The sequence below is a fragment of the Oenanthe melanoleuca genome, chromosome 5 (genome assembly GCF_029582105.1).
Source record: "Oenanthe melanoleuca isolate GR-GAL-2019-014 chromosome 5, OMel1.0, whole genome shotgun sequence".
Lineage (NCBI taxonomy): Eukaryota > Metazoa > Chordata > Aves > Passeriformes > Muscicapidae > Oenanthe > Oenanthe melanoleuca.
This window is the reverse complement of record NC_079339.1, coordinates 35,052,702-35,078,088: the sequence shown is the minus strand read 5'-3', so window position 1 is coordinate 35,078,088 and position 25,387 is coordinate 35,052,702. Positions and strand designations below refer to the sequence as shown.

The following is a 25,387-nucleotide window of genomic DNA, read 5'->3' as shown; positions in this document are numbered from 1 at the left end:
AAAGTATGAAAGGGCAAAACACTAAGCCAGCTTTAATTTTTGTAAAATATATCATACAACTGAAAGGAACTGAATATTTTGTCAATTCTACAGAAAACAATAATATGGTCAAGAGCAGAGCTCCCTAGTATGGTTACATTCACTCCATGGTAGGGTTACAATGTGTGTTTAAGATACTGATACTCGATTGTGTAGATGGAAAAGCCCAAATGTCAACTCAAAGATCTAATTGTAAATGAAACCTCATTCCCTGAAGGCATAATCTTTCACTTCCACACACCAACACAAAAATAAAGATCACAGGCAATGAAAAAATAAACCAGAAGGCCACACAGTTTGAAGACCAAATATTTCTTTACTTCAAAAATATATCTTTATATTCAAATTCCAAGTTGTTGCACTGTAGAAGGAATATGCAATCATAAATTTAATTTATCTTGATCATTTGCATTCCCTGGTAGACTGAGCTCTGGAAAAACATCCAGTTTTCAGTGAAGACCTCTGTTACCTTGTCTTCTGTCTGGGTTCATTATAATAAGTTGAGAAATAAGCCTCAGGGTCACGTAATCCATTCTCCACTAAACTGTGAATTGCCTCACGATAGAACTTTATCCGATAATGAATGAATTTGCTCATCATCCATCACAAGAACTCTTCAGAGTGTATGTGGAATTCTTAAATTTTCTTTTAAGATGAACATACCAAAATACAGCAGTTATAGAACTGATTTTGCTTCTTAAAATCTTGCAGAATTTAAGGTCAGATTGATAGCTAACCATGTAAAAAGTTGAACAAAAACTGAAGGAAATTAGAGTACTGAAACTTTAATTTTTATGTCAGGATTTATGGCATACCTCTTATCATTCTCCTTGCATGGAGAGGCTGTTTTTTATTCTTGACCTTAAAACAGGGCACATGTAAAAACAAACTTCATCCCTTCTTGCTTGATGATGTTGCAATTGAGCAGTTAAACACTATCTATACTCATTTGCGTATGGGAATCCTTTTGGAATGGCCAAACAATGTAGTGAAAAACAGTAATTATCACAATCATAATTTAACCTCTGGTAAATTAAGTCCTAAGGAAGTTCTTAGAACTAACATATGGCCTCTCCATGTAATTAGATACCAGGACTCTTCTGCATTGGCTGCATCAAAGATGACGTTTTGCTAAGTTTCAGTGGTAAATGCTTCAAGCAGGAGGTGCTGGTAGTCTTCTTAATATTTCCATAGCTATCTTCAGATAGGCTTTAGCCTGCAAAAACAGAAACATACATTAAGCACTCCATTTTCTATAAAAACAAATATTTCACAACCAATTAGGTATTTGTTCTTCTACACACAAAGAGAAAAATCAAAGATGCTTAAATAAATGGGTTAAATTTAGCCTGTGTTCAGGAAAAACAATGCATTAATACAAGAATAAGCACAAGCATTATATAGAAATATTGGTGGGAAGAGTTTAACTGAACAATTTAACAACAAGCAGTGTCAATAGCCTTCTGGAAGAGAAGTGATGAGGAAGAGAAAGACTCTTTAGTCCCACGGGTACTATTAATTATAAACTTCCCTCATCCTGACAACCAGGATGCACCATGCACAAGATAGAGAATCAGAGAAAACAACAGCATTCAAAAAAATTTTGAGACAATTAATTCATTACAGACTAGACTATCACTAGGGAATTTCCTACTCAGACATTTAAAGTATTTTTTTTTAAAAAGACATCTTTCCAAAAGACTGAAGTAGGTATTGGAAAGAACTAATTATGCATAACTAGAATCCACACAGTTAAAGCTCTCTTTCACACCAACCTGTAGCATCTGGTCAGACATCTTGAGCTGGAGGGCACAATAGCACAGAACAGCAGGACTATGGAGAGCAACCCAAGCAAGCACATTTACATTAACATCTCTAAAAACCATGACAAAGCTAGGACCATGATCAGTCTACCATCAATTATTAACAAATCTAATGTCAAGAGACTTATATAAAAACACTCTATGAAGTCCAAAACATAAACTCCAAAATTAAACCAAATTATTCCTGTGCAGAGCTGAACAACTTGTAGTCAAAAGGGAACTTTTAAAAATTTTGATGACTGATGTAAGAATGTTTAATTAAAACAGTGTTTTTGTGTGCATGTATATACACACTGCACACTGTTCCAGAGGCTGATTACTTCCATTGTTAAAAATGTACACCTTATCTATAATTTGAATTTGTCATAGTTCATTTTTAGCTAGTGCATCACATTCTGTGTCTGTCTAGTACACAGCAGAGTCCCCTAGCTGAGCTTGCTCTTCTGCTCCTACTCTGTTCCATCAGGACCAACCTACTCCATCTTCTCCAATAATTCTGCATATAGAGACCACACTGACAACCTTTCCTGCTCTCCTCAAACAAATCTCCACAATAATCCCTACCACACTGATTTCTCCTGTCTCCTGCAGGATGGCTCTAATCATGAATTAGTCCTTATATCCCTGATGAGCCTTTAAAACAGCAAACGAACTGACACACACCAGAGGTCAGAGCTTGGGGAGCAGGAAAAGAGTGTCTGTCACACCAGGGCCACTAGCACTCACTGTCACTGCTCTGAACAAGCCTATTGCATTGCTCCTGGCTTGCAGGATTTTCTTTTCTGGTACTCTCACCCTCCACATCTCACAGTCTCAGTGCTCACATCTCCTTCAAACTAAAGCCATAAAATTTTCTGAGTTTGTAAGGAATGCAGACAGCAAGACAGAATTGTTTTCTCTCACATACTTGACTTTGTGGCAAGAATGACAGAACGAATTTAGAACTTACTCACAATCATGAATATCAAACTTCTATGGCTACAGTTGCAGTGCAGTTAGGTAACAGCCTGTGTGCAACACTCACCTCACTCAGCTATTCCTGGCCTGGGTGGTCCAGCTACCCCCAACCAACCACTGGCCTAGACAGGATAATAGACCCACTTAAGTAAGGAGACTGACTGAAGTCAAGCTGCCTTTGCAGTTAAGTATTTGACTAATTGCTGCAGGAGCGCTCCAGGTGGGAATTTCAAACTATCTGGAACAGTCCCACAGGCAGCTCCCACTTCACACAGATCAATTCATGCGTTTTAATGAGTCAATTAACAACCTGCATACAAAATCTGGCCCCTTCTAAAGACTGCCCAGGCTGTTTGCCTGCTCCAGAGTTGACCAAATTGTACACAGAATTATAAAATCACTGTAAACAGACTCAATTACTTGTACAAATGTTACCTTATGTCAACAGCCCAATAAACTTAAGATACTTTTCCCACAAAATGCTGGTAATGAGTGCCTGAATAACACTCCCCAGTGCACACTGACCCTCATTTGCCAAGCAGCTGATCACCACTTTGCAACAGGAGGTTCCTGGTACAACACTTTGTAGCCAGCATGCCAGCATAGCAGAGACAGTGCTCTCAGCAACAGGTCTTGCCTGCTGAGCTTTGGGGTTTTTGTTTCCCTGGACCACCACTTTGTGTGTTGAACAGACCAGTATCTCATACATGTCCTTACAGAACTCTATCAGTCACCTGGCTTTGGCAAAAATCAACCGCTTCGAGCCTTGGTTTCCTGTCTTTGAACAAATAATTTAACTATGAGTGAGGACTTATCAAACATACCTGGAAGGTGTAAACAGAATCTTGGTGACTGTCAATATGCACTCCATAAAAACAACCCTAAGTATATTGAATAGCTTTTCCTACTCGTGATCTTTTCAATGTGGCATCTGTAGACAGAGAGCACAGCCAGTTCAGCTGTTTAATCCATCATTACTAAGCAAAAGAAGTTGGGCTGCAACTGAAAAATGACAAGATTTACTATTTCCTTACTGGGTGGAAAACCAGCAGAGAAAGAGTAAAGGATGAGTTCTTATCATCCATAACCTTTTTCATTTTAATAGGATAAAAGCAAACTTCTCAGGTCAGTTACTCCCTTAATGAAAGCTCTTTTTTGAGCTTTTGAAAGCTCTAAATGAATGGTTTATAGCCTTTCTGAAAACCATTTTTTTGCTGATGGGCAAGTTTTTATTTAACAACAACGTATCAGTTATCATTTTCCCACTTCATGAGGATGAAGAGGTGCACAGGAAGACAGAATGCCCTAAAACGAGACCAGACTTGTTTACTATGAACATAGCCTAGATGGGGTCTGAGAGCAGCACTAGGACAGGCAGAGTAGAGGTGGAAGGTGACATTCACAGAGTCAAACAAAAAAAGCTAGGAAACAGCCACATGAGAGACTGCTCACACTCAAAGAGGGGTACAGTGCCAGAAGGGCACAGCTCTTAAGGCATCAAGGGTGCAGCTGATGATGAAGTGACTGATGACAGCATAGATGGAAGAGTAGGAAACCCGTAATGATGTTCAACAGGAAATAGTGTGGGAAGTCCTACTTAGCATAAATAATCAGAACATCCTGATTCATCACCCTGAAACAAAACCTGTATTATACAGGTGGGGTAGATTTAAACTGGAAGATGTTCTACTAGCTCATCTAATTAAGACCTACAGTAATCCTAGGGAAATATGAGCCTTTCAGTTACAGCATTTCATTCTCCCTAAAAATCTTACATGTGAGAGAAGTATGTATCATTGCTAAGATTACTGCAGACTGTACAGGTCATGGATTACTCTGCCCTGTTGTCATGGATTGTATTGGCTTGGCCTGACCTGCCGGTTTGCTTTCCACTGGGGTGCAGATCTTAGCCTGCCAACAGCTCACTACAGTGCCTGCCAGTGCAATGGCCACAAAAATACAAATCCCGACCTATAATCAACAAAGCCAAAGCAGGTAGGAGCTGCTATCACATTTTCATTCACCCAAACCACTGCATACAAACAACTTTAAACCAGTAACTCAGAAACACACTTGGATCCCATCACTGGGTTGTAGGTCTCATACACCATAGGCTATAAATCCCAGTACTGACATGGTTTCCAATGTCTATTTCTGATTACAAGTCTCCAAGACTACTAAGCTGCTTTATCCAGCCCAGCAATCCAAAGGAGAATCTGTGCAAGTCCTGACTGTCAGAGTATCAAGTGCTGTGAATGTTAATATACCTCTAAAGAAGGAAAAAAAATTAAATCTGTTCAACTGATCTGTTAGGGCTTACAATTTATTAATTGCTGAAGGAAACTAGCCACCATGAGCAACTAATCAATAGTGACTATCACAAGGACAAATACTAGTCTTAGCTACCATCTACATGAAAATAAGCACAGCCAGCCATTAATAACTTTGGTTCTTAGCACTCAGTGCACAACCACGTTCTATTGGCCAGTTCAATCGGATTTTTAAATATCATTAATTTCCATGGAAATTGTTAGTTGGACACAATTCCAGTCTTCAGTGCATGACTGGAGCTGCCTTCCAATGTCTCTATTTTACTGTGGTCAACTTAGAAGGCACTAAAAAAAACCATGATGGCAAACACAGCTTTAAATGAATCTACTTCTAATAAATGCTTCATGTCACTCAGAGAAATTCTTGGTTGCTATAAGAGGTCCACAGACTATCTGACTCTGTCTTCCTCTGGGCAGTTCTACCACAAAATTCTTCTTAGCATGTACTAGCAACTCTTCTCAAATTTCAATGAAGTCTCAAGTCAGAGAGGCAAACTGAACGAGACAGTAAAAGTCATTCCATCCATTACAATATGAAATGGAGGAGATGGGTAAGTAAGATGGATTTATGAAACTAAAATCTCAAAGAAAAATTGTTAGTGCTTATAGGAAACTTCCTATTAATCCTATATATCAGCAGTTGTAACAGCCAAACCACTGTTGGGGGCAGCCTCAGCTGGGTAATACTGCTATCCCAAGGTGCTGTTACAGACATCTAAAACCACATCCTGCCCAAAAAGCATGGGTAAGTAGAACAGTACAAATCAAATGCAGTATAGTAACATCTTTCAAACAGACTATCCTACACTAGGCATTTTCTTCAGCAGACAGAACCATAAATGAGGGTCTGATGATGCATTGTACTATCTACACCCTGAACGAAGGATTTGAACCTACACGTACCAAATGCTACTGTGATGATTCAAAGGAAGCCTTGATGATAAAGCCATATTATAAATCATACCCCACAGCCTTCTGGAGGGTTTGCTTTTCTTTTTTAAAATATCACACACTGGATTGACCACTCATTAAACAGAATTATTCATGACAACTAAACCACAAAGTAAGATTCTATGACGATTTGCTACCAGTACTTCAATTTTTCTTCAACTACTTCTTGCAATCTTTAAAAGGCTGTATGTTTTTACCCTGTTTATGTATCACCCTTTCACAAGCATTCTACAGGAAAAGTGTTTCTGAATACAAATTTGAGTTGTCTCTTTGGGTGACACCACAGCAAGGTTTGCAACATTTTGATTTAATTGAAAAGGGATTATTAACCAGACTTATTTTGCTCTGTTCCATCAAACTGCTGATGGCTTGTGTCCCTGCTTTCCACCTGACTGGGCTTTTTCTCTTCCCTTATAGATCAGTGTGCAATTTACTGGACTCAAAATCCTTCACCTGTATATAGAGGATGTGAATGGACACACTGGTACAGCAAATGTATTTTGTACTTGTTCGAGCCGCTTTTTCAACCTTAAGATAGGTGAGAGTTTGGTGCTCAACAATCACAGATAGCCTGTCTGTTCTGCCAAGATACTGATAAATCCACTGTGCCATCTAGGCTGTGATATACCCAAAAGTTTCTAGCGGGAATTCCTCACAAGATAACCACCAACTGCTCTATAACTCTCTGGGCTTTACACTCTAAGAAAGAAGAGCTCTCAGGAACTTCTACTTATCTTTCTGCCAGTGTGATGGAGAGTTTACTGGGCATTTAAGCAGCTCCTTTGGTGGAAGAATAACTCTACTGCAATTAATCACATTCTGTATCTCTTCCTGTGCCTCTAGTCTTATCTGCAAGCTTCAGGATACCTCTTTCAAACACCTGTTTTGCTGCTGGCTCCTTTCCCATGGTCTGTAGGAAGTTCCAGTATACCTGAGCATGACCAATTTCACCTGGTTTCAATGATTCCTCTTTTTTTTTTTTCCCTATTCTATCTTTATGCCTTTTCTACCATTTTAGCAGCATTCCTGATTTTCGTTGATCAGTTTTGCTGCCCAGTGACTCTTGCATCTGTTTGAGTCAGCAAAAAAATGGAGCCTTGCCCAGCTAATCCACCTCCACAGTGCGATGGAGGAGAAAAATGCTCAATTAATCTCCAGAAGGGTTTCACTTCAGAAGGCAAGCCCTCACTGTTGACTGAAGTAAGAAATTATTAGTTTCTTGTAGAGGATCTTGGGCCACTACCATCTGCTGCATTAGACTGACCATGCAAGTACAGCAATATTCCATTTCTACATCACAAAGTTTTATCAATTAAGAGTATTAAGAAAAAGCCACAATTTAAACAACCAAGCTAACATAAGACAATGTTATACCAAGAGCAAAATCATTTTACCCGCATTGTTATTTCTCTCAGGGGACTGCCTCAAGCTTCACCAGAAGAGAACTCCAGTCATAAAACCTTTCTATCCTTTAGCTATATTGTCACTACTTTCCATAAGCAGATTAGTCTTGTGTATTCTGTGCCTTCCCTGAGGAAGAACTTTTTAAGTTCACACATGCACCATCCTACAAATAATTTTCTTTTTTAGTTCTTAGTAATTTCCTTGTCATTTGTGAAAAGGAAACCCCTTTTCCACCAACTACATCTAAGCTTTAAAATAATAAATTTAGACAAGTTTGCTTAGACATTTTGAAATTTTAGTGTAAAGTCAGAGATATACTTTTATACCATCTGCAAGGCAAGATGAACCCCATGGCAGATGTGTAAGCAAAAATGTATTAACTGACATATTTTAGAAACCATTTTATTCTAGGCTTGACACAGCTCAAAAGGTGTGACAACATGCTGAGTTTCTAAGAAGTCAATCATCATCCCTATTCCCTACTGCTTGAATCTGCTAGGTATTATTTCAGGTCTATGATTTTGTATCTGATTTGTAAGTGTGTTCTAACAAAATCAGCATAGAATTTTCTATGAAAATCCAATGCACATTTAAGCGACAAGAGTAGAGAATTTCGGCAGACATTGTTCTCTATCTGAAAAGTTGTTAATGCATGAATAGCCACAGTGTCAGTTTATTTGAGAAACATGGTGATGACTGTCATGTATTAAAGATTAGAATATGACCTTATATGACCTCTCCCACCATCGGTTATGTGCTAAGAATTTAATGTGTCTTTGAAAATATAAGAGTGATATTTTTTCTGTCTTTAAAATGAGAAGAAAACCAGGGATAAAGGAAAATTCTTTTTCATTCTGGAGAGATTAGTGACATTTTACAAAAACACATTCTCCAAGGAGAATTATTATCTCACAGACACAATGGCAGAGAAGGATATTAAGAGTTTTCCCAAGAGTCACACATATTTGTCAGTCTTTATTCCTCTGCATATTTAACTTAATTGCCACAAACAGTGATTATAACCCACCCTTTTGTTATCAAGAACATAGTTCAAAGAGGAACAGATGGCAACACAACGGACTTTCTTGCCTTTCTATTTTCAGAATGCTATCCCATACAGGTCTGAATTCTTAGATCAATAGTCCAGCAGGCTACAGACTCTTGGTTATTACAGATTTCAGATACTGTGAGCTTTCCATCTTAGTTTCCCAGTTGTTTTACTTTAGCTTTGACCAAAGCCATGCATCCGTTCAAAACTTCACATTGCTGATCAAACTGTCCAGAGAGAAACTACATGGACTACAGGGATTCCTTTTCAAATAGATCTGGACTCAAGATCACTACATCATTCCATAGCACAGGCCTTGCCCAAACCAAGCAAAAATACAGCATTCAATTAGAAGTCAATACACCATAGTGCTGCCTCTTCTCTTTGAAAATAAAATTACAATTTTAAGACTGTCACCGTTCTTCCAGAATCCTGTTCAATATGTTAATAACACTGGATTAACAATGTTAATGCTCGCCTCCTTTTTTTTTTTTTTTTTCCCTTCTAAAATACTGGGAAGGAAAAAAAATATTTCAGCATGTGCCTAGCAATCATGATATTGAAAAAGCTACCAATATTCAAATGTTCCATAGGTACAGTCTACCTTATTGTGAATTGATTCTACTGTCTGTTTTCAGCATTAATTTTCTTTTTTTTACTATACATCTTTACTTCCAAGCAGCAGTCAAGAGTGGGGCTGCATTATGCCATGTACTGTGCACAGCACCCTGTCCTATAGAGCATAGCAGACAAACTAGTACAGAAAGAAAATAGACAGGAAAATGCTACTCTATCAGTATTAATGAAATTCTATATGTACAGCTCCTTACTTTTACAGATTTGCTTGTTTGACTCTGACTACCTCACCAACTCTCATTTTCCACTGACAATAAAATGTAATGGTAAATACATTGAAAAATCTATTTCCTCTTGTGTGTAAATTGCTCCACTTCCTGCTGAAAACAACCCAGGTACTGACAATATGAAGTTTTGTTCCAAACATCTTTAGATAAGACCCTTTGACAGTTTCCAGGCTTAGCTACCAAAGGCTAAACTGACAGTTTTAGAGGACCTGCATTAGATGCAAGAGTCTCATGAGGCTTGACACTGACCTTCCTCCTCTTAGCATGCCAGGACCTGGATCAAATCTTCTCTATTCTGGATTATTCAGCCTAATTAAACAAAACCAAACCCACAGAAGCAGAACAGACGACCAGCATTCCAAAATCAAGGGACTACCTTCTTTTACTTTATTTCCTTACTTCATTCAAACACATATTTCTTTCCAAAGAGCAATAAGAAGAAGCACTCTCCATTCACTTTCAGAGGAGAGCTTTCCATTGTTCTAAGTGCAGTGCACCAAACTTACAGCATCACTTTGAGGCTGAGAGATCACAACAGGCTGTCCTGAATCACACGTCTCCCGTATATTAACATGCAGTGGAACGTCTCCTGCATCAAAAATACCAAAACACACATATGTGAAGACCCAGTATTTCTTAAATGTTTCCTTAAAATAACCCTAAAGCAACTTGAAATCCAATTCCCATTCAGTATAGTCTTTGAATTGCTTTATCTCCAAAAATTAGCATTTTACATGAAAATTGGCTGCAGTATAGTTTCCTTACATCCATAATGAATAATGCCAAACATATTTTGGATTTTTCATTCTCTGAATACAAAGGACCATGCTTTAGTCATTTATTAGAGAAGGAAGGGCTTTTTGCCTCAAACACATAGAAAAATACAGGCTGAGATACAAATTATTTTGTTTACATGAAATAAATTGCCTGAGTGTTAGGCAACTGTTCATCATGCAACTTATGTTCAGCTATCTCCTCATTTTAAATTCTTTTCAGCACTGTTTGAGATTTTAATCACTGTTCAAAGACTTCTTTGAATACTTAATTTCCAAATAATAGCATTTGTTATTGTCCTTATTAGGCCTTGGATCCAATTCAAAGGTGGACAACTATTCAGTTCATTCTTCTTTCCAACAGAAATCTTCTTTATATTCTGCTTTTATAATGAGCAGGGAACTGTCAGAGAGGAAAGGAACATTCTAAAGGAGAATCAATTAGCAGCCCTATTCCATTCTGAGACATACTTTCTGAAACACAGATTTTACCACCACAAAAAACTTGGAGACTCCTATGTTTAGTTCACTGCTACATGAATAATTTTGAAGTGAACTGACGACCAACTTTCTTTTACTGAAAGACAGAGCTAAATTTTACATTATAGACCGATGAAGACAGAACAGCCTACCTTAGTTCAATCCTGACATATCAGAAACCATATAAGTTTAATTCATATATTTTAGCAACCTGATTTAACTAAAACCAAGGCCAGTGTAAATTACTGAAATTCAATGTATTCAGAAAAAGAAACAGTTAAAAAAACTGTACGAAAATTGACAAAGTTTAACAAATAAAAAAACCAAAACAGAAAGCAAGTAGGAATACAAACAAAAACAAACAAATAGTAAACACAAGAGCTGTGGCTCCATGATTAGTGTGCTGAATCATTGAAGAACTTTATAATTAAGGATAACTGCAGTCCATTTCCTTCAATTTTTTTTTTCTTAGTTATTTCAATTATGAATAAATTTAGGTATAATAGTCTGTCCATGTATTCATTTAAAAAAATTCAGGGGGTCGTCTGAAAGTTTTCTAACCATAAATATTTTTAATTGATTTACAGTGACTTTGTAAATCTCCCTGACATTCACTTCCTACTCTTATTTTATGTAGAGACTAATTTTCTCTTTTTTCCTACAGAAGTTTTGTTAATGGAAAAATACTTCATCACTACCAGCTTAATGACAATCTCCATTAATTGCAAAATAGCAGCCTCTCTCTTTTCCTCCTCAGACTTAAAAACATGAGCTAGTAGTACAGGAGCATACAGGACTTGTAAGAACAGAACTGCAGTCAGAAGATAAAAGAAAAATGCATTATAATTTAAAAAACTCGAATTTTTTATTTAAGCAGAATACATCAAAACCATCTGCATAACTGTTTGGGTGATAAGGGTTTGAGGAAGGTAAAACTTTTGCACTATTCTTCCCTATCCAATGTGATGGGAACTTGTCATCTTAAGTTTTTCTAATATTAACAACTCCTGCTGACTGCAAATCAAGAGAATAAATTTACTGTAGGAAGAAAAACCAAAGAATTTTAAAAATCTGGCAGTCACTGCTGATGGTCAGGAACCAGATAGTGTTAGAGTTTCAAGAATTGCAAAGGTCAGGATGGAAAACACAGAAATTATCATCTCAGTATCGTGCATACCAATGGCATATCTTTCTGGTCAAGGTTACAGCCCTCAAACTTCAGGAAAAAAGTTTCTCAGACAGGGAGAGAAAAATCAGCAGCACAAAATCTCTCTCACAAACCTTCCCAAATTTTCCTTTAGAGAACAGTAAAAATAGAAGACAATCAGAAGTATATGAAAAAATGGAGTACACTGAAAGTCTCCTGTAAACTGCTAATTGTCTTTTGTGTCATATACAAAAATAAGGTATTCAATAATACTAATGACAGCCAACTCTGAGCAAGTGGAAGGATGATACTTTTCAATCCTGCACACTGTTAGCTTGCAGAATTTGTCAGATTTTGGGTGACAAATATCTTGTTGGGTTTCCAAGGAGGACTAGGTGCTTATCTAAACAAGCAGAACAACCACAGATGTCAGAAAATACAGGCAAAATAAATTTAGAATTATTAATTTTAAATATATGCACTTTACAGATATATATGTAAAAATATGTTCTCAAGGGTTTTGGGCAGAATTCAAGTAATACTGAGATAAAACTTACATTTGGGATGGATTCAAATAAAATCTGTAAGCAGTAATTCTTACAATACCATATGGCATTATTATGTAATGGTCACCCCTGGAAGGAGGAGCATACTAATCAGATCAAGTACTGTAATTCTAAATTTAAACCTTGGGGCATTACTCCTAATCTTAGTCTAGTTTTGCATTGACAGTTTGAAGTTAAACTTCACTCTGCTTTATTCTGTACATCTCATCTATCCCCTGCAAGATCTGTACATCTCTCACATCACTCCTAATTAAATCAAATCACAATCAGTTCTGCACTCTTAGGAAATAACAAAAACCACCTATGGGAACAATGCCATGGTACATCATCTGTGCCTGTGTTATCTAAATGTATGTTTGATTCAACTGCTTGCAGAGCATTTGCATCCATCCACATAACCCAAGGCTGCAGAAGTCCCCTTGGGCTCTGATCACAACTCATTATATATTCAGAAAACTAAAAGACAGCCCAAAAGCATGTTTTTAATTATGTGTTGCCTTGCTATCTTAAGTCTATGTCAGACCTTGATGTTTCTGTGTTGATCTTTCTAAGTGAGCTTCCTGGTTCTTTTTAATGAATTAGCTACGGAAAATCATTGAGATAATTAAGAGTAATACATGGAAACACATCATTAGCACATGCAATTACTCCATTTACCAACTTAATTACACTGTGTTACATTCTTTACTTAGAGCTCAGGTTGAACCATGCCTTTTTAAATCAGCAAGGTATATTTTAAAGATCCATGTATATTTTAGCCTACAGGCATGAGATAGATTAATCATAGCTAATCATAGAATGGTTTAAGTCAGAAGGGGCCTTAAAAATCATTTTGTTCCAACCACTCTTCCATGGACAGGGACACATTCAAGTAGAGCAGGTGGCTCAGAGCCCCATCCAGCCTGCCCTTGAACATTTTCAGGAATGAAGCACCCATAACTCCTGTGCCAAACCCTCACAGTAAAGAATTTCTTCCTAATATCTAATCTAAATCCACCCTCCTTCAGTTTAAAGTAATTCTCCATTGCCCTATCATTGCTGCCTTAAAAAGCCTCCAGCTTGCTTTTAAGACCTGTTCAGGTACCAGAAGGCTGCTACAGGGCTTCCACTGAGTCAATATGTAACAACTCATTTCATTTAAATGAAATAAAAGAGAAAGCATTTATTGATACTACTGGACAGAGTTTAGATCTGTCCTAAGACTAAACAGAATTCTAGGTTATTTGTAAAAACTGCCATATAGTCAAACACATAATGAATTTCAGGTAATATAGCACATTGATATCAAAACAATTCATGTTCTGGATTGCTTGTAAATACAAAGATTTAAGATGCAATTCAAGAATTTTCATATGCAGTCAACATCACCATTACAAGACTGACAAGGAACAGAGCACACTACTTATTCGTTCCACTGTATCTGAAAATGGTCTGAATACAAAGTAATCTAGGATTATACAGTTTCATAGTTCAGTTAATGCTTCATGCACACCATTCAATTTTTCTTAAAAAAGAACAAAAACAAAAACATTTCCATATCCTTACCCAAAATATCCAATCCAAGGGTTTTTGCCAGATCTCTTACTCCATCAGCTCCAAAAATATGTGTCTCATGCTTACATTTGGGACACTGGAAAACACTCATATTTTGAACCAGTCCTAAAACCTGTCAAAGTAAAGGAAAGGAAAGGATGTTCAAACCAAGCACTGCTATTTCCATTATTCATCTCTGATAGTATAGAATAGATTATCAACTAAGAACCAACACAGAGTGGTTATTTAAAACAGGAATAAGTTACTAATACCATTATCAGCTCTTATAAGTTATCTCAGTGGCACCATTATCTGTGCAGTATTTCAATTTTTTCACATTTATACCTCTCGAAGACTAACAGTCATATTTGTAAACAAAAGTATTTCTTGCACAAAATCTGACTTGTCAAGAACTCTCCCTGCCAGTATTTAATTTTCAAGCTCTGAACACTCATGTATGAATTTTCATGTGTGTTTTACAATTTTGTACCTCGCAGTTTCAGGAAAGACAAAACAAAAACCTGCCATTACAAGAAATTACAAAATCAGACATGCTTTTAAGGTATTTTTATAAGTTATCCTATAGGGAAATGTTTTCAAAAAGAAACAGATTTATTATTCTTCTGAAGAGAAGAAACACATTTTAAAGATCAAACAATAGAAATAATTATGTGAAACTAAGTGGCAAAACCCAGAGCATAAAAATCGAATACACACATCCTGGGTACCTTTCTGTTGATGCCAGGTTTTCAACATCATCCTTATAAAATATGTCAAATAAAAATTTGCCAAGTCACACAAAAAATCTTCTTTCACAATGTGAAATAATGCTAGTGATCTCATTTTATTCACATAGTAAGCAAAACTCTTCATTGAGGAGCAAAATTTCGAGAAGTGATAAAAACAGTGTTCAAATGCTACAGGGTAGAAGTTTCTATCCATCTGCTAATGAACAGAACACCTGCTTTAAGGGATTCAATGTTACAATACTTCACTTTCAGACTTATATATTACCTAGATATGCCACATAGACTACAGATGAATTTTACAATCCACCATTGATACTGTTAGTTCCTTTGCAGCATTTTGTACTTCTACATTCTCCTGAACCTTCTAGTTCTGTGTTTGAGCAAGGTGGCCTCTAGTTATTAGAGAAGAAACATATCCACCATGCTAATAAAGCATATCTAGGTGGAAACAGCAGTGTTCAATGCGACCAACAAATATATTTAATAAAAAGTGAACGCACTGGCACTGAACATAAAACAAAAAAGTATGTTATTTACAATATCATAACAAAAGTTTCCTTAGCTCTAAATTGAAATTTATCAAAAGGTGGTCACCTGTCTTTTCTATACCACCATATTTGCTACATCTTCCTTTACTTATGTAAAACTCTCAGATGGTTTAAAGCAAGGAACATTTTAAGAAATAATATTTTTAAAAATTTTACCTAATTCCATTTTAACACCTCAAACTGACTTTTCCCCTTTTCAACTCTCTCCCGTGGACTGTCAGAGAAGCAAGAGGAACAACTGACACATTATTACAGGTAATTTTATCATCCAGTTCTTAAATTAATAGAGACATGAAATACTACATGTCCAAGGCTACAAGGTGCAGGGACAGTAAAAAAGGGACAGTACAGCCACAGCCTTTCATGGATGACCTCTAAACAGGTATTCATCCTGCTCTCCCCTAAAGTCAAGTCATGCAGTTTTTACTCTGCTGGTAAACTGAAGAAAATTGAAAGAATTATTTTTTGACAAAAGAAAAATATTATTTTCACCAGGATATAGAGGGGTCATTTTTGACAGTGCATGGGGAAAAAAAAGAGTAACTTGAAATTTACACTTTAATTAATTCATTGTCAGGTGTCTTGGGGTTTGAACTTTCTGTTCTCTTCGAAGTACTCATACAACATTCATGATTCAGCAAATTTATCATCAAAGAAAAATTTATGTAGTCTACTATTTTTTGTGAATAGTTAAGCATTATTACATCTGTTTTGTTCATATTTTAATAACCTATTATCTAAGAAGTCCTTCAGCCAATGCAAAAGCAAATGCTGAGATACAGCTGTATCACCAATGCTAGACCAGCTTTAGAGGCTTTATACAGTGTCCTTTTTTGTTTACATTTAAACAAACCTTACTAAAAGCAAATGACATTTCTGCATTACATAATAATTTTAATTTTTTGGTGTTGGTCCTGTTTGTTAGCCAATAAATAGTGCATATTTAATAATATATCATTTATTCTTCTGGAATATCAAGATGCCACTTAAAAAATACTAAGTATAATACAGAATATTTGCAAACACACAACGTTACTGCTTAAGTGTATTTTTACCATGCATATTTCTGCACATATATTTACAGAAGGGAGCTCCTTATGACCTTCAGAGCTTTTAAATCTACGAAGTAATAGGTCTTGCTAATGAAGTCAGTAATAACCCTCATTTCCCTGCTCAAATAATAGACTTGTAATAGCTTCAAAGCAGCTGTTACTGTCTACACAAACTATTCCATAATGTGTGTGAATTCTATTCTAGTCCTTGGTGAGCCTGGCAAACTTGTCTCAGGAATGACGTGAAAACTTGTATGCACCCAATACAGGAGCTAACCTATGGCAGCAGTATGGAGCTGCATTCCATTTAGTCTAATTGTTATTTTAAATGGCGAAGAGGCATCTGGCAAGAAAATAACAGGAAATGAAGAAAGAACCCTTTCATTATCTGCACACAATTTCTGAATGTTTACATATTTCTTGTGCTCAGTTAACCTTTAGGTTACACGATAAATCATGCTTAAATCCAAATATACAACTTTTAAGTTAAGGAAAATACAGCGATGAAATGAAATCTCTCTGTATTTACATTAGGAGACAATTCCTGAGAAACCCACTTCAGTGATTCACTGTACTTAAGGATGGATGATGCTGAGGGCTGACTTAAATCTGATGGGGACTGTTTACATTTCCTCTGCCATCAACTTCCTGTGTCAGTGCTTCAAGTAAACATGCACAATATTTCTGTCTTACTACCTTTCATCTTATAATGAACAATTTCTGCCTCTAATATCTGCTCCTAACATGAAGCCATAATCATGACTGGTTATTCTGGATGCTTCAGAAACACCAGTAAGAACATAGCCAAATAAGCCATTTTAGTACAACTCACAAGGAAATACATAGCTGAGTCTAAGCAGTTTTTTGAAATCTACAAAATCCACAGCATACCCTTCCAATTCAAGTAAGCTTTCAGAAAAGTTGCAGATTTAACTAAAACCCTGTCTTTTCTTTGAGGGATATGATTGATAAGCAACTATAATGAACTCAGCCTCAGCAGATGGAAATAGGCAGTTTTTTCCCTAAATACTCAAAATTATTCACTTTGAGTCACCCTTGGGAATGCAAGAAAACATTGGCCAAACTCGCATAATAGACAAGAATCTTGAAACTTGTGAAATTCCTTCTTCACTGTAAGTGTAGGTGTGCTCCACTGCACAAGAGATGTCACTTCCCTTTTAATGACTATGTCCTAAGACTGAAAATACGAATTTTGTCTTTTAATCCTGGTTTTAATGCTGATTCTCCTTGCTGGTTTTTCATTAGTTCCTTCAGTCATTCTACTTCAATTTCAATAAAGGACAAATAACATTAACAATTGTGACTTTACTGTGGTAATTCTACATGTGTCATCTGAGTCTCTGATACTAGTAACAGGGAAGGTGGAATATACATAGATGCCTGTTTGTACATGGGAGAGACCATAGTTCATTAAATATAAGAAAGCACACTCAGAGTTCAGCAACCTATAGACTCTCTGCATCTTTGAACAATCAGCTCTTTGCAAGCACTTTCTGAAAGATTAAGGATTGTAGAGATTAGAAATTTAAAAATCAGTTTATTACATCATCAGGATATGTAACTTTAGCACTGACCTGCAGATTCTACCTCTTTAAACATAAACCTCAGGTCTCAAGTTGGCCATCAAAAACTACATCACTTCACTTTCTTTAGATGCTCATCTTTAGTTGACATTTAGAAATGTATTACATAGGCAGAAGCTGCTTTAAAGCTCAAGTAAATGACACATTTGTACACATGTACATACAGGGTAGGGTAGAATAAAATAAAGCAGCTTAATGAAAAAGGTAAGGCCTTATATCTGGTTCAAGTGCATTCAAACTCCACATATTGTGTAACAGCTTTATTGTGACTTTTCACTTGACTTGACAAGAACTGATAATTCCAATGAACCAAAACAGATCATACTTAGTATCTTCCACTAGTCAAATCAGCATTAACCAAGCACATCCTAGAAGGTAAGATTTTCTTGGAGGCCATCCTCTTCAAAGGACATTGAACAAAACAGTTTTAGAAAGAAATCTTGGTAATTTGTCATTAAAACAGAAGGAAAATTCAGTGAAGTACTAACTTGAACACAATTTCAATTGAAGAAAATAATTTTACATCATTTGAGCAAACCCAAACATAAAATCGAAACAAAATGTTCTCTATGTTATTCTTGTTTTCCTTCTGGCAGCAAATTATAAATGCTACAATACTTCCATTTTGATGCAAATATGCTTAAAGAATAGTAATAAGAAATTCATCAAAGTATTTCTTTTGTTAAGCCATCCTGTAAATTAAAAAAAATGGAAAGTATTCACTTCCACTTTCTGTTGCATTTTTTAAATTAGGAAAACACTAGCTATGAAAGAAACTTCCTCTCTCAAGAAAGATTAAAAGTGACCTTCACACAGGTAAGCAAGAAAATATCCTTTTTTCCTTACAGTTTATGATAAGGAAGCATTTCAAATATTCTTTCATCGAGTGCCCATTTCAAAGTAAAGATGAATCTCTACATAAACATATTCTACAGTATTACATTCAGTTACTTAGCAACTTGTAGCACCCAAAGAAAATACCAAGTCAAGGATGTTAGCCTGTTTAATATTTTGTCCTAATTGTGGATAGTCTTAAATTTCTCATTTCTCAAACAAGTAAGCTAAGATATAAGCTATAAACCTCATGAAAAACACATGAAAAACACTGATTAGACAGTCTTCTACTAGTCAAGATAGTTACAGAGCCCTTCAAACAGCAAAGGAACTTGGTATACACATATTTCCACAAAAATTTGCGTTCGCTTCTTAAAAAATACCAATAAATTATTTTTCTACGTTTCATGAAATTTTAAGCCCCATCACAGTTCTGAAGATTATATGTAATGAGGACACACAGTATAACTGAAAGGCATGCATTACTTCTTAAGATACTCTGTTCAGCAATCTGATCCATGCCACATGATGAAACAAACAGATTTAAAACAAATTATTTATTATTATGGCCTCAGCCTGAGAAAATTCTCTCCTTTCTGTTTAAGTTTCTGATACAAACATAAAATGGATTCTAAGTCTTTTAACAAGAATTTATTAAGTTCAAGTGATTTCTGAATGTTCACCTATTGCTGCATATGGAAATTTTTTTTACATTTTGGAAAAAGGAAAATCTACTCTATTTTTCACGTAGAGACTTACAGGCACATGGACTTTTCTAAACATTTCAGCTCCTTTGTGTGCATCCAATAAAGCCACGTCTTGTGGAGTGGAGACAATCACAGCTCCTGGGAAAAGAAAATATGAAATCCCATTAAAATGCATATAATTAATTATTTTGCTAAATATTTTAAATGTTTAGTACATTCTACTAAATTCAAAGTAGTCACACATTTATATGCTTTTAAGGAAGAAAATTATGCCAGGTTTTTCTATTATACAATGATCAAAACAACTGCGACATGATATGAAGTGATAAAAATATTTTAGATACTGTCACCATAACTTTTTCTATGTAGAAATCATTAATACTTTCTAAATTAGAAAAATTATCTAGTATCATACAACTAGCCACATTGCAGAGGTGGTACTCTGGGAACATCTACACAGTAACAGTCCCATGCCATAATTATATTTGAAAGCTTTTAATTTAACAATAAGTCTTGTTCTAAAATCAGGAGGCAGCTGTTTGTAATCAGACTGCTGTTTTCCAGACCTGCTACACTTTCTTGAACCATGTCACTCTAGACACCAGTGCATTTGTATGAATGATACCACAAAGGAAGAGGCCAGCTGATGCATGCTTGCACTAGGTTTGAATAAAGTGTCGCTCACTGTTCAGACATGGCTCCAGGTTACCTGATAATTAGTACTCCTGAGAGTTACTAAGCATACAAAACAGCCAGCACTCCTTGTCAAAGTTAGATTCTAAAGTAAAGTAAGCCTACAGGTTACTATCCCATTCTATTTTACTTCTTGATTAATACAGCATGAAAAACCAATACAGACATAAGAATATTCCACATCACTTCCCAAAGAGCATCTTTTTCCAAATGCTCAGGGGTTTCAAATATTATTCCCTCAAAACTTGCAACAAAAAACTGTTCACACTTGTCTCTACTTTATAAGAATGTAATGTACAAGGGAGCATTACCAGTCAACTGATTAGCTTTGGTTTCACATTGACCATCTAGTGTCAAAAGTCTCTGTTACAAAAAGATTTCTGTAGAGTCACATTATGCCAACCATGCACAAGAAATTTATGTCAAACTGCACACTAATAGCAATTACAACAGACAGTTTCCTTGGGCCTGCAGCTCTCAATCCTGTAGATTTCCAGAGGCACACAAGCCTGGCATCACTGGCAGGGACCAGAGCAGCAGAAGCCCTGGCATTCTGAGAGCACTCCTGGCTCTGGCAGCACTGGGACAGGGAGCCCTGCCCCTTTCACCATCCTCCTACTGCCGGCTGGGATCTTGCCTGCTGACAGCCAGCCGTTTCCAAACACTGCCTGACAGCGTGCTTGAGTGTTTTCAGCCAGCATTCTTAACCTCTAATTTGTGAAAGAAAAATACAATCTGGCACCTTACTCCTGAAAAGCTGCCAATCTGTGCCTTACACAGTACTATACACAAGTCCAAAAACTGAACGGCACATGTAATGTACCAAGCAAATGAAATTTCCCTATTTGCTAAAACTCTGGCAGCCAAATAATTTGCTGGTATTCCCAAACCAACCTGTCTCCAATGGCATCACAAAGAATAATGTGTAAGCCTTTCAGTTACACTAAAATCATCTTAGCTCCTCATTTCACCAAACACAGGGTTACAAGTAACACTGAAATGTAGGGTCAATTCCACAAAATTAATGCACCCTTCCCAAAAGCACAGGCCACAAGTAAATACTTTAGACTTAGTGTCCTTGAGATTTTTCCATATTTGTAAAACAAAAATCTTTCAATACTTGAAAAAAATGCTTATTACTGCTTTTTTTCCATGCAAAATTGGAAATATGTGCCTTGTGTGCATACGCACCTTTATTCACACTCTTCTCTGAAGCTGCTGGCTCAGCATTCCCTGGATCTTCACATAGAACCTAATATGCAGTCAACAAGACTGAAATCTACATTTTCTGGTTCATTATTAATTGTTTCAAGAATCTAGTAACTGGCATGGCACGAAGGACAGACTATGCACAACAAAAACACCCGCTAGAACCACAAGCAGCTTAACAGAGAGATTTTTTACTAACAAATTCTCATCCAAAGGGCAAGAAGCAAAAATGCCAAAAAAGACTTAATGGCACATTACAGAGTTAGAGCTGCCATAAGCACCTCCTGTACAAAAAAACCTCTGGTTCCTGAAATACATGAGTTAAAATTATGCTTGTGGACAATTTCCATGGCTTCTTCCATAGAAGGAAAGCCAGCATGCTAAAGAACCTGCTGTTGAGGGTGTAATGGTTGTTTCTCTCCTATTTTCCTTTTTAGTCTGAGCTAGTTACAGGCAAAATTTATTCACAGCCAGCTTGTACCTACTTAAACCAACACCCTAAAAAACAAGTATCTTCTCTCTTTCTTTGGTACATCTACTAGTCCAACAAACCCAACCTGAAGTTCAAGATTTCTAATTATTTGCAGCATTATTTCCTTTACTAGCAACCAAATATGGCAAAAGAGACTTTTCACAGTGCTCCCCTCCCTGAATAAGTTTGCATATATTTAATTCAGAAAATTATTCAAACGATAAGCAAGAAAGGACAGAGCCTGCCTGCACTTTCCTTGCTATCTTGACTCTATACTGTTAATGGAAATATCAAACAGTAGAGATATTTTCATCAATAAAGTAACAAAATATGATGGAATTCATGCTTCTCTTGAAGCAATACATGCAATGTTTACACAAGTGTCTGAATGAGACAAATTGAGGCTGACAAATTGAATGGAGAAGCTGCAGAAACTATAAAGCTATCACATCGCACATTGAAACATACTAAAAATTCTGTGCTTGCAGTTGTGTGCAGAAAAATAGTTTCTGTGCCTTGAGCATACTAAGGATATCTAAGTAGGGCACATTTATGTTTAACTGACTTATCTACTTGCTCATGCATTCCTTTTTTTTTTTTTTTTTTGTTAATTTCAATGTATTTCCTTTGACAAAAGGCTGATGCACGTTCACCGAAATATGCAGAATCTATGAATGGGTCAGATTGGAAGGCATCACTGCAGGTCACCCAGTCCAATCTCCCTGCTCAAGTAGGGTCCCTTAGAGTATGTTATTAAGGATTTTGTCCAGATGACTTTTGAGTATCTTCAGTGATGGAGACCCCACAACCTCTCAGGGCAGCCTGCTCCAGTGTTTAATCACCTGCACATTAAAGAAGTTCCTACTTATGTTCAGGTGGAATTTCCTGTACATCAGTTTCTGACCACTGACTCTCTTCCTACTGCTCAGTACCAGCAAGAAGAGCCCAGATCCTTCTTGATGCCTTCCCTCCAGATACCTATATAATATACATTGATAAGATCTCTTCTCAGTCTTCTCTTTTCCAGGCTAAACAGCCCCCAGACCCTCTTAAGTGACATGCTGCCATCCCCTGTTCTTCTTTGCTCTTTGCTGGTCTACTTACAGGAGCTCCATGACTTTTTTGTTACTGAGGGATCCAGAACTGAATGCAGCACTCCAGGTGAGATTGCACTAGTAAAAACTATGTTAACTGTCTTTTTAATCCTCAGGATACATTATATATAGAGACAGAACTAACAATACCCTGTAACACTGATGTTTGCCTTTCTATTTCAACCCCAGGTCCTTAATCCTCAGTAAAAGAAAAATGTGCCTACACAGCACATTGGTACCCTTCTGGTGGACTGGTGCTCAGGAAATTGCAAGCACTGAAACAGCCTATAATTTCTGTGTATAGAAAATATCACCTCTATTCACTGCATCATTAAGACTTACATTAGATGCTTGGAGCTACAAAGCATAAGGTGAAACCTCACCAAGCCTTAGCTATAGTCAATTTGCACCCAAGCAAAAAACATGGAGCTCCAAAAAAGCATCTGATCAGCAGCAATATAAAAAGTCTACCTTAAGATGAAAAGGATGCCCCTAACATATTCTTTTTCCCCTCCACTGTCTTCATAGACAGATTTCAGAATCAAGTTCCGTGTCTCTCATCCAAGACAGATGATCAAGGATCTCACCACACACAAGTATTAGAACATGTTTTATATTAGCCTCTTAGCAAACAGTGCCACCTCAAAACCTGTGAAGTATAACAGACCGGGAGACTGAAAGAGTTCTGGAGAATAAAGACTCATAATAATCATATCTGCTGACTGACAGGCTCTGAATACTCTCAGCAAGGAACCACACTCAGGCCTCAGTACAGCTGTAGATGGCCTGATGTGACCACACCTTTTCCACTGCATTAAATTCAAGCTTTTAGGTGAAGTCTTCCAGTCACAAATAGCCTGGTCAACTTGACTGTTATCTTCTTGGATAAACCTTATAAAGAATTTCCTTTAGCTTTTATTTGTGGCATCTCATTACAAACAGCAACTTAAAAGAACCACAAGTGTGATTTTGCATTACAGGATCCTCACTACAACCTCATAATATAGCTCAGCACTGTCCCAAAGGCTGGATCCTGGCTGCATTGCACTTCCAGCCTGCTTGCCACCTTCTTCTTGGAGGAGCCATTGAACAACTGCTCAGACAGGGGGTGTTTCCAACAGCCACACATCCTCTTCTGCCCAAGAACTAGCAAGTAGCAAGAGATCAGGACACTACCAACTTGCCCACATGAAAAGAGAGCAGAAGTCTTACAGCAATATTCTTCCTCCTGCTCAGTGGAACTGTCAGTGAAACAACTGAGCAGAGGCGTATCACGTGCTGGATAAAGCTGTCACCCTAAAACTAAATTGCTCACATCTATGCTGATCAGTAAGTATTATAACATCCATTTCACACCAGATCACATGGGGAAAGATGTGGATTGACAACTCTCACTGTGGTAAAATGTTTAGTTTTGGTCATGGCAAACTGAACACATATGTCACACTAATGCAATTTACAATGAAGTATTTATTTAGTAAGTGAAAACATTGAAAACATTCATAATAACATCTGTGAACAAGCATTATCTGCAAAGTACAGGGCTAAAACAAAAAACTCATCCCTCACAGACACTGCCACTTTGCACTCTTTCTTGGCTATCTGAATTAGCAGTTTTCTGCTCAACTCCATTCCACCCCTGCTTTCAAGGGCATTGCCAATCATGTCTAGATTATTATGAGAATTGTACAAGGCAAGGGCAAAGTCCACACAGTCTCTCTCTGACAAATGAAAATGATTTTTTTTTTTTTAAATGAGAGGTTCTAATCCAAAGAGGAGAACTGGGAAAAAAGAGTAATTCTACTGCAGAAAAAAGACAACAGTGAGATTACTTCAAAATCAGCTCCCCAAACCATTCTGTTGTTTACATTTTTTTCCCCTGGAGGTGGGGATGGTAAGAAGCAGATTTGAACATTTACTTTTTTCAGAAGAAACAGCTAGAGGAAAAAAGGCAATACCATTATTCAAATGAGTTTCTCTCACCTTTAGCAATCGTCAGCTGAACACTAGGCTAGTTTGTTCTTCCTATTCAGAATAATTGGCCTAAAAACCAACAAGGCAATTGCAGTTAATCTAGTACTTAGCATACACTTAGCCACTGTTGCCAGACCTTAGAGAGCCCAGTTTGTAAAGCCTCTATTCTTCACAATTTTTTCCTGAATACCTGGAAACTATTTTTCAGAAACAATAAAATTTAAAGAACTTGCACTGAATACACTATCAATTCCACTTCAACAGGCAATGTATGTTGAATCAAACTCCATGAGCCAAGTATGAAATTTAAATTTATATTGAAAGAGTGTGAGGTATTAATGTGCAAACTCATACTATATTTTGGTCTCCAAATTAAGTTCACAAAGTCTACTGAGTCTGACAGTTCATAATGAAGCACCAGGAGTGTCCAAAGCTAAGATAACCCTGTCAATTACATTTATTTTGACAACAGAAATAGACTGTATCAACATGTATATTATATTTGGATAAATACAAAGAACTATTTTAAAATCCCCA

At 36.7% G+C, this 25,387-nt stretch overlaps 1 protein-coding gene across 4 annotated transcripts in view; it reads right to left on the bottom strand.

The window, feature by feature from the left end:
* Window positions 1–335: 335 nt before the first annotated feature.
* Window positions 336–25,387, bottom strand: part of NUBPL (NUBP iron-sulfur cluster assembly factor, mitochondrial) — a 76,250-nt gene continuing 51,198 nt past the window's right edge. For all 4 annotated transcript variants that reach the window (XM_056493928.1, XM_056493929.1, XM_056493930.1 and 1 more), the window contains 4 exons: window positions 19,461–19,546; window positions 13,927–14,047; window positions 9,922–10,004; window positions 336–1,255 (listed from right to left, as the gene is read on the bottom strand). In XM_056493928.1, the coding sequence (XP_056349903.1) occupies window positions 1,193–1,255; window positions 9,922–10,004; window positions 13,927–14,047; window positions 19,461–19,546 (353 nt within the window). In that variant the 3' untranslated portion in view covers window positions 336–1,192. The remainder of the gene's footprint in view (window positions 1,256–9,921; window positions 10,005–13,926; window positions 14,048–19,460; window positions 19,547–25,387) is intronic.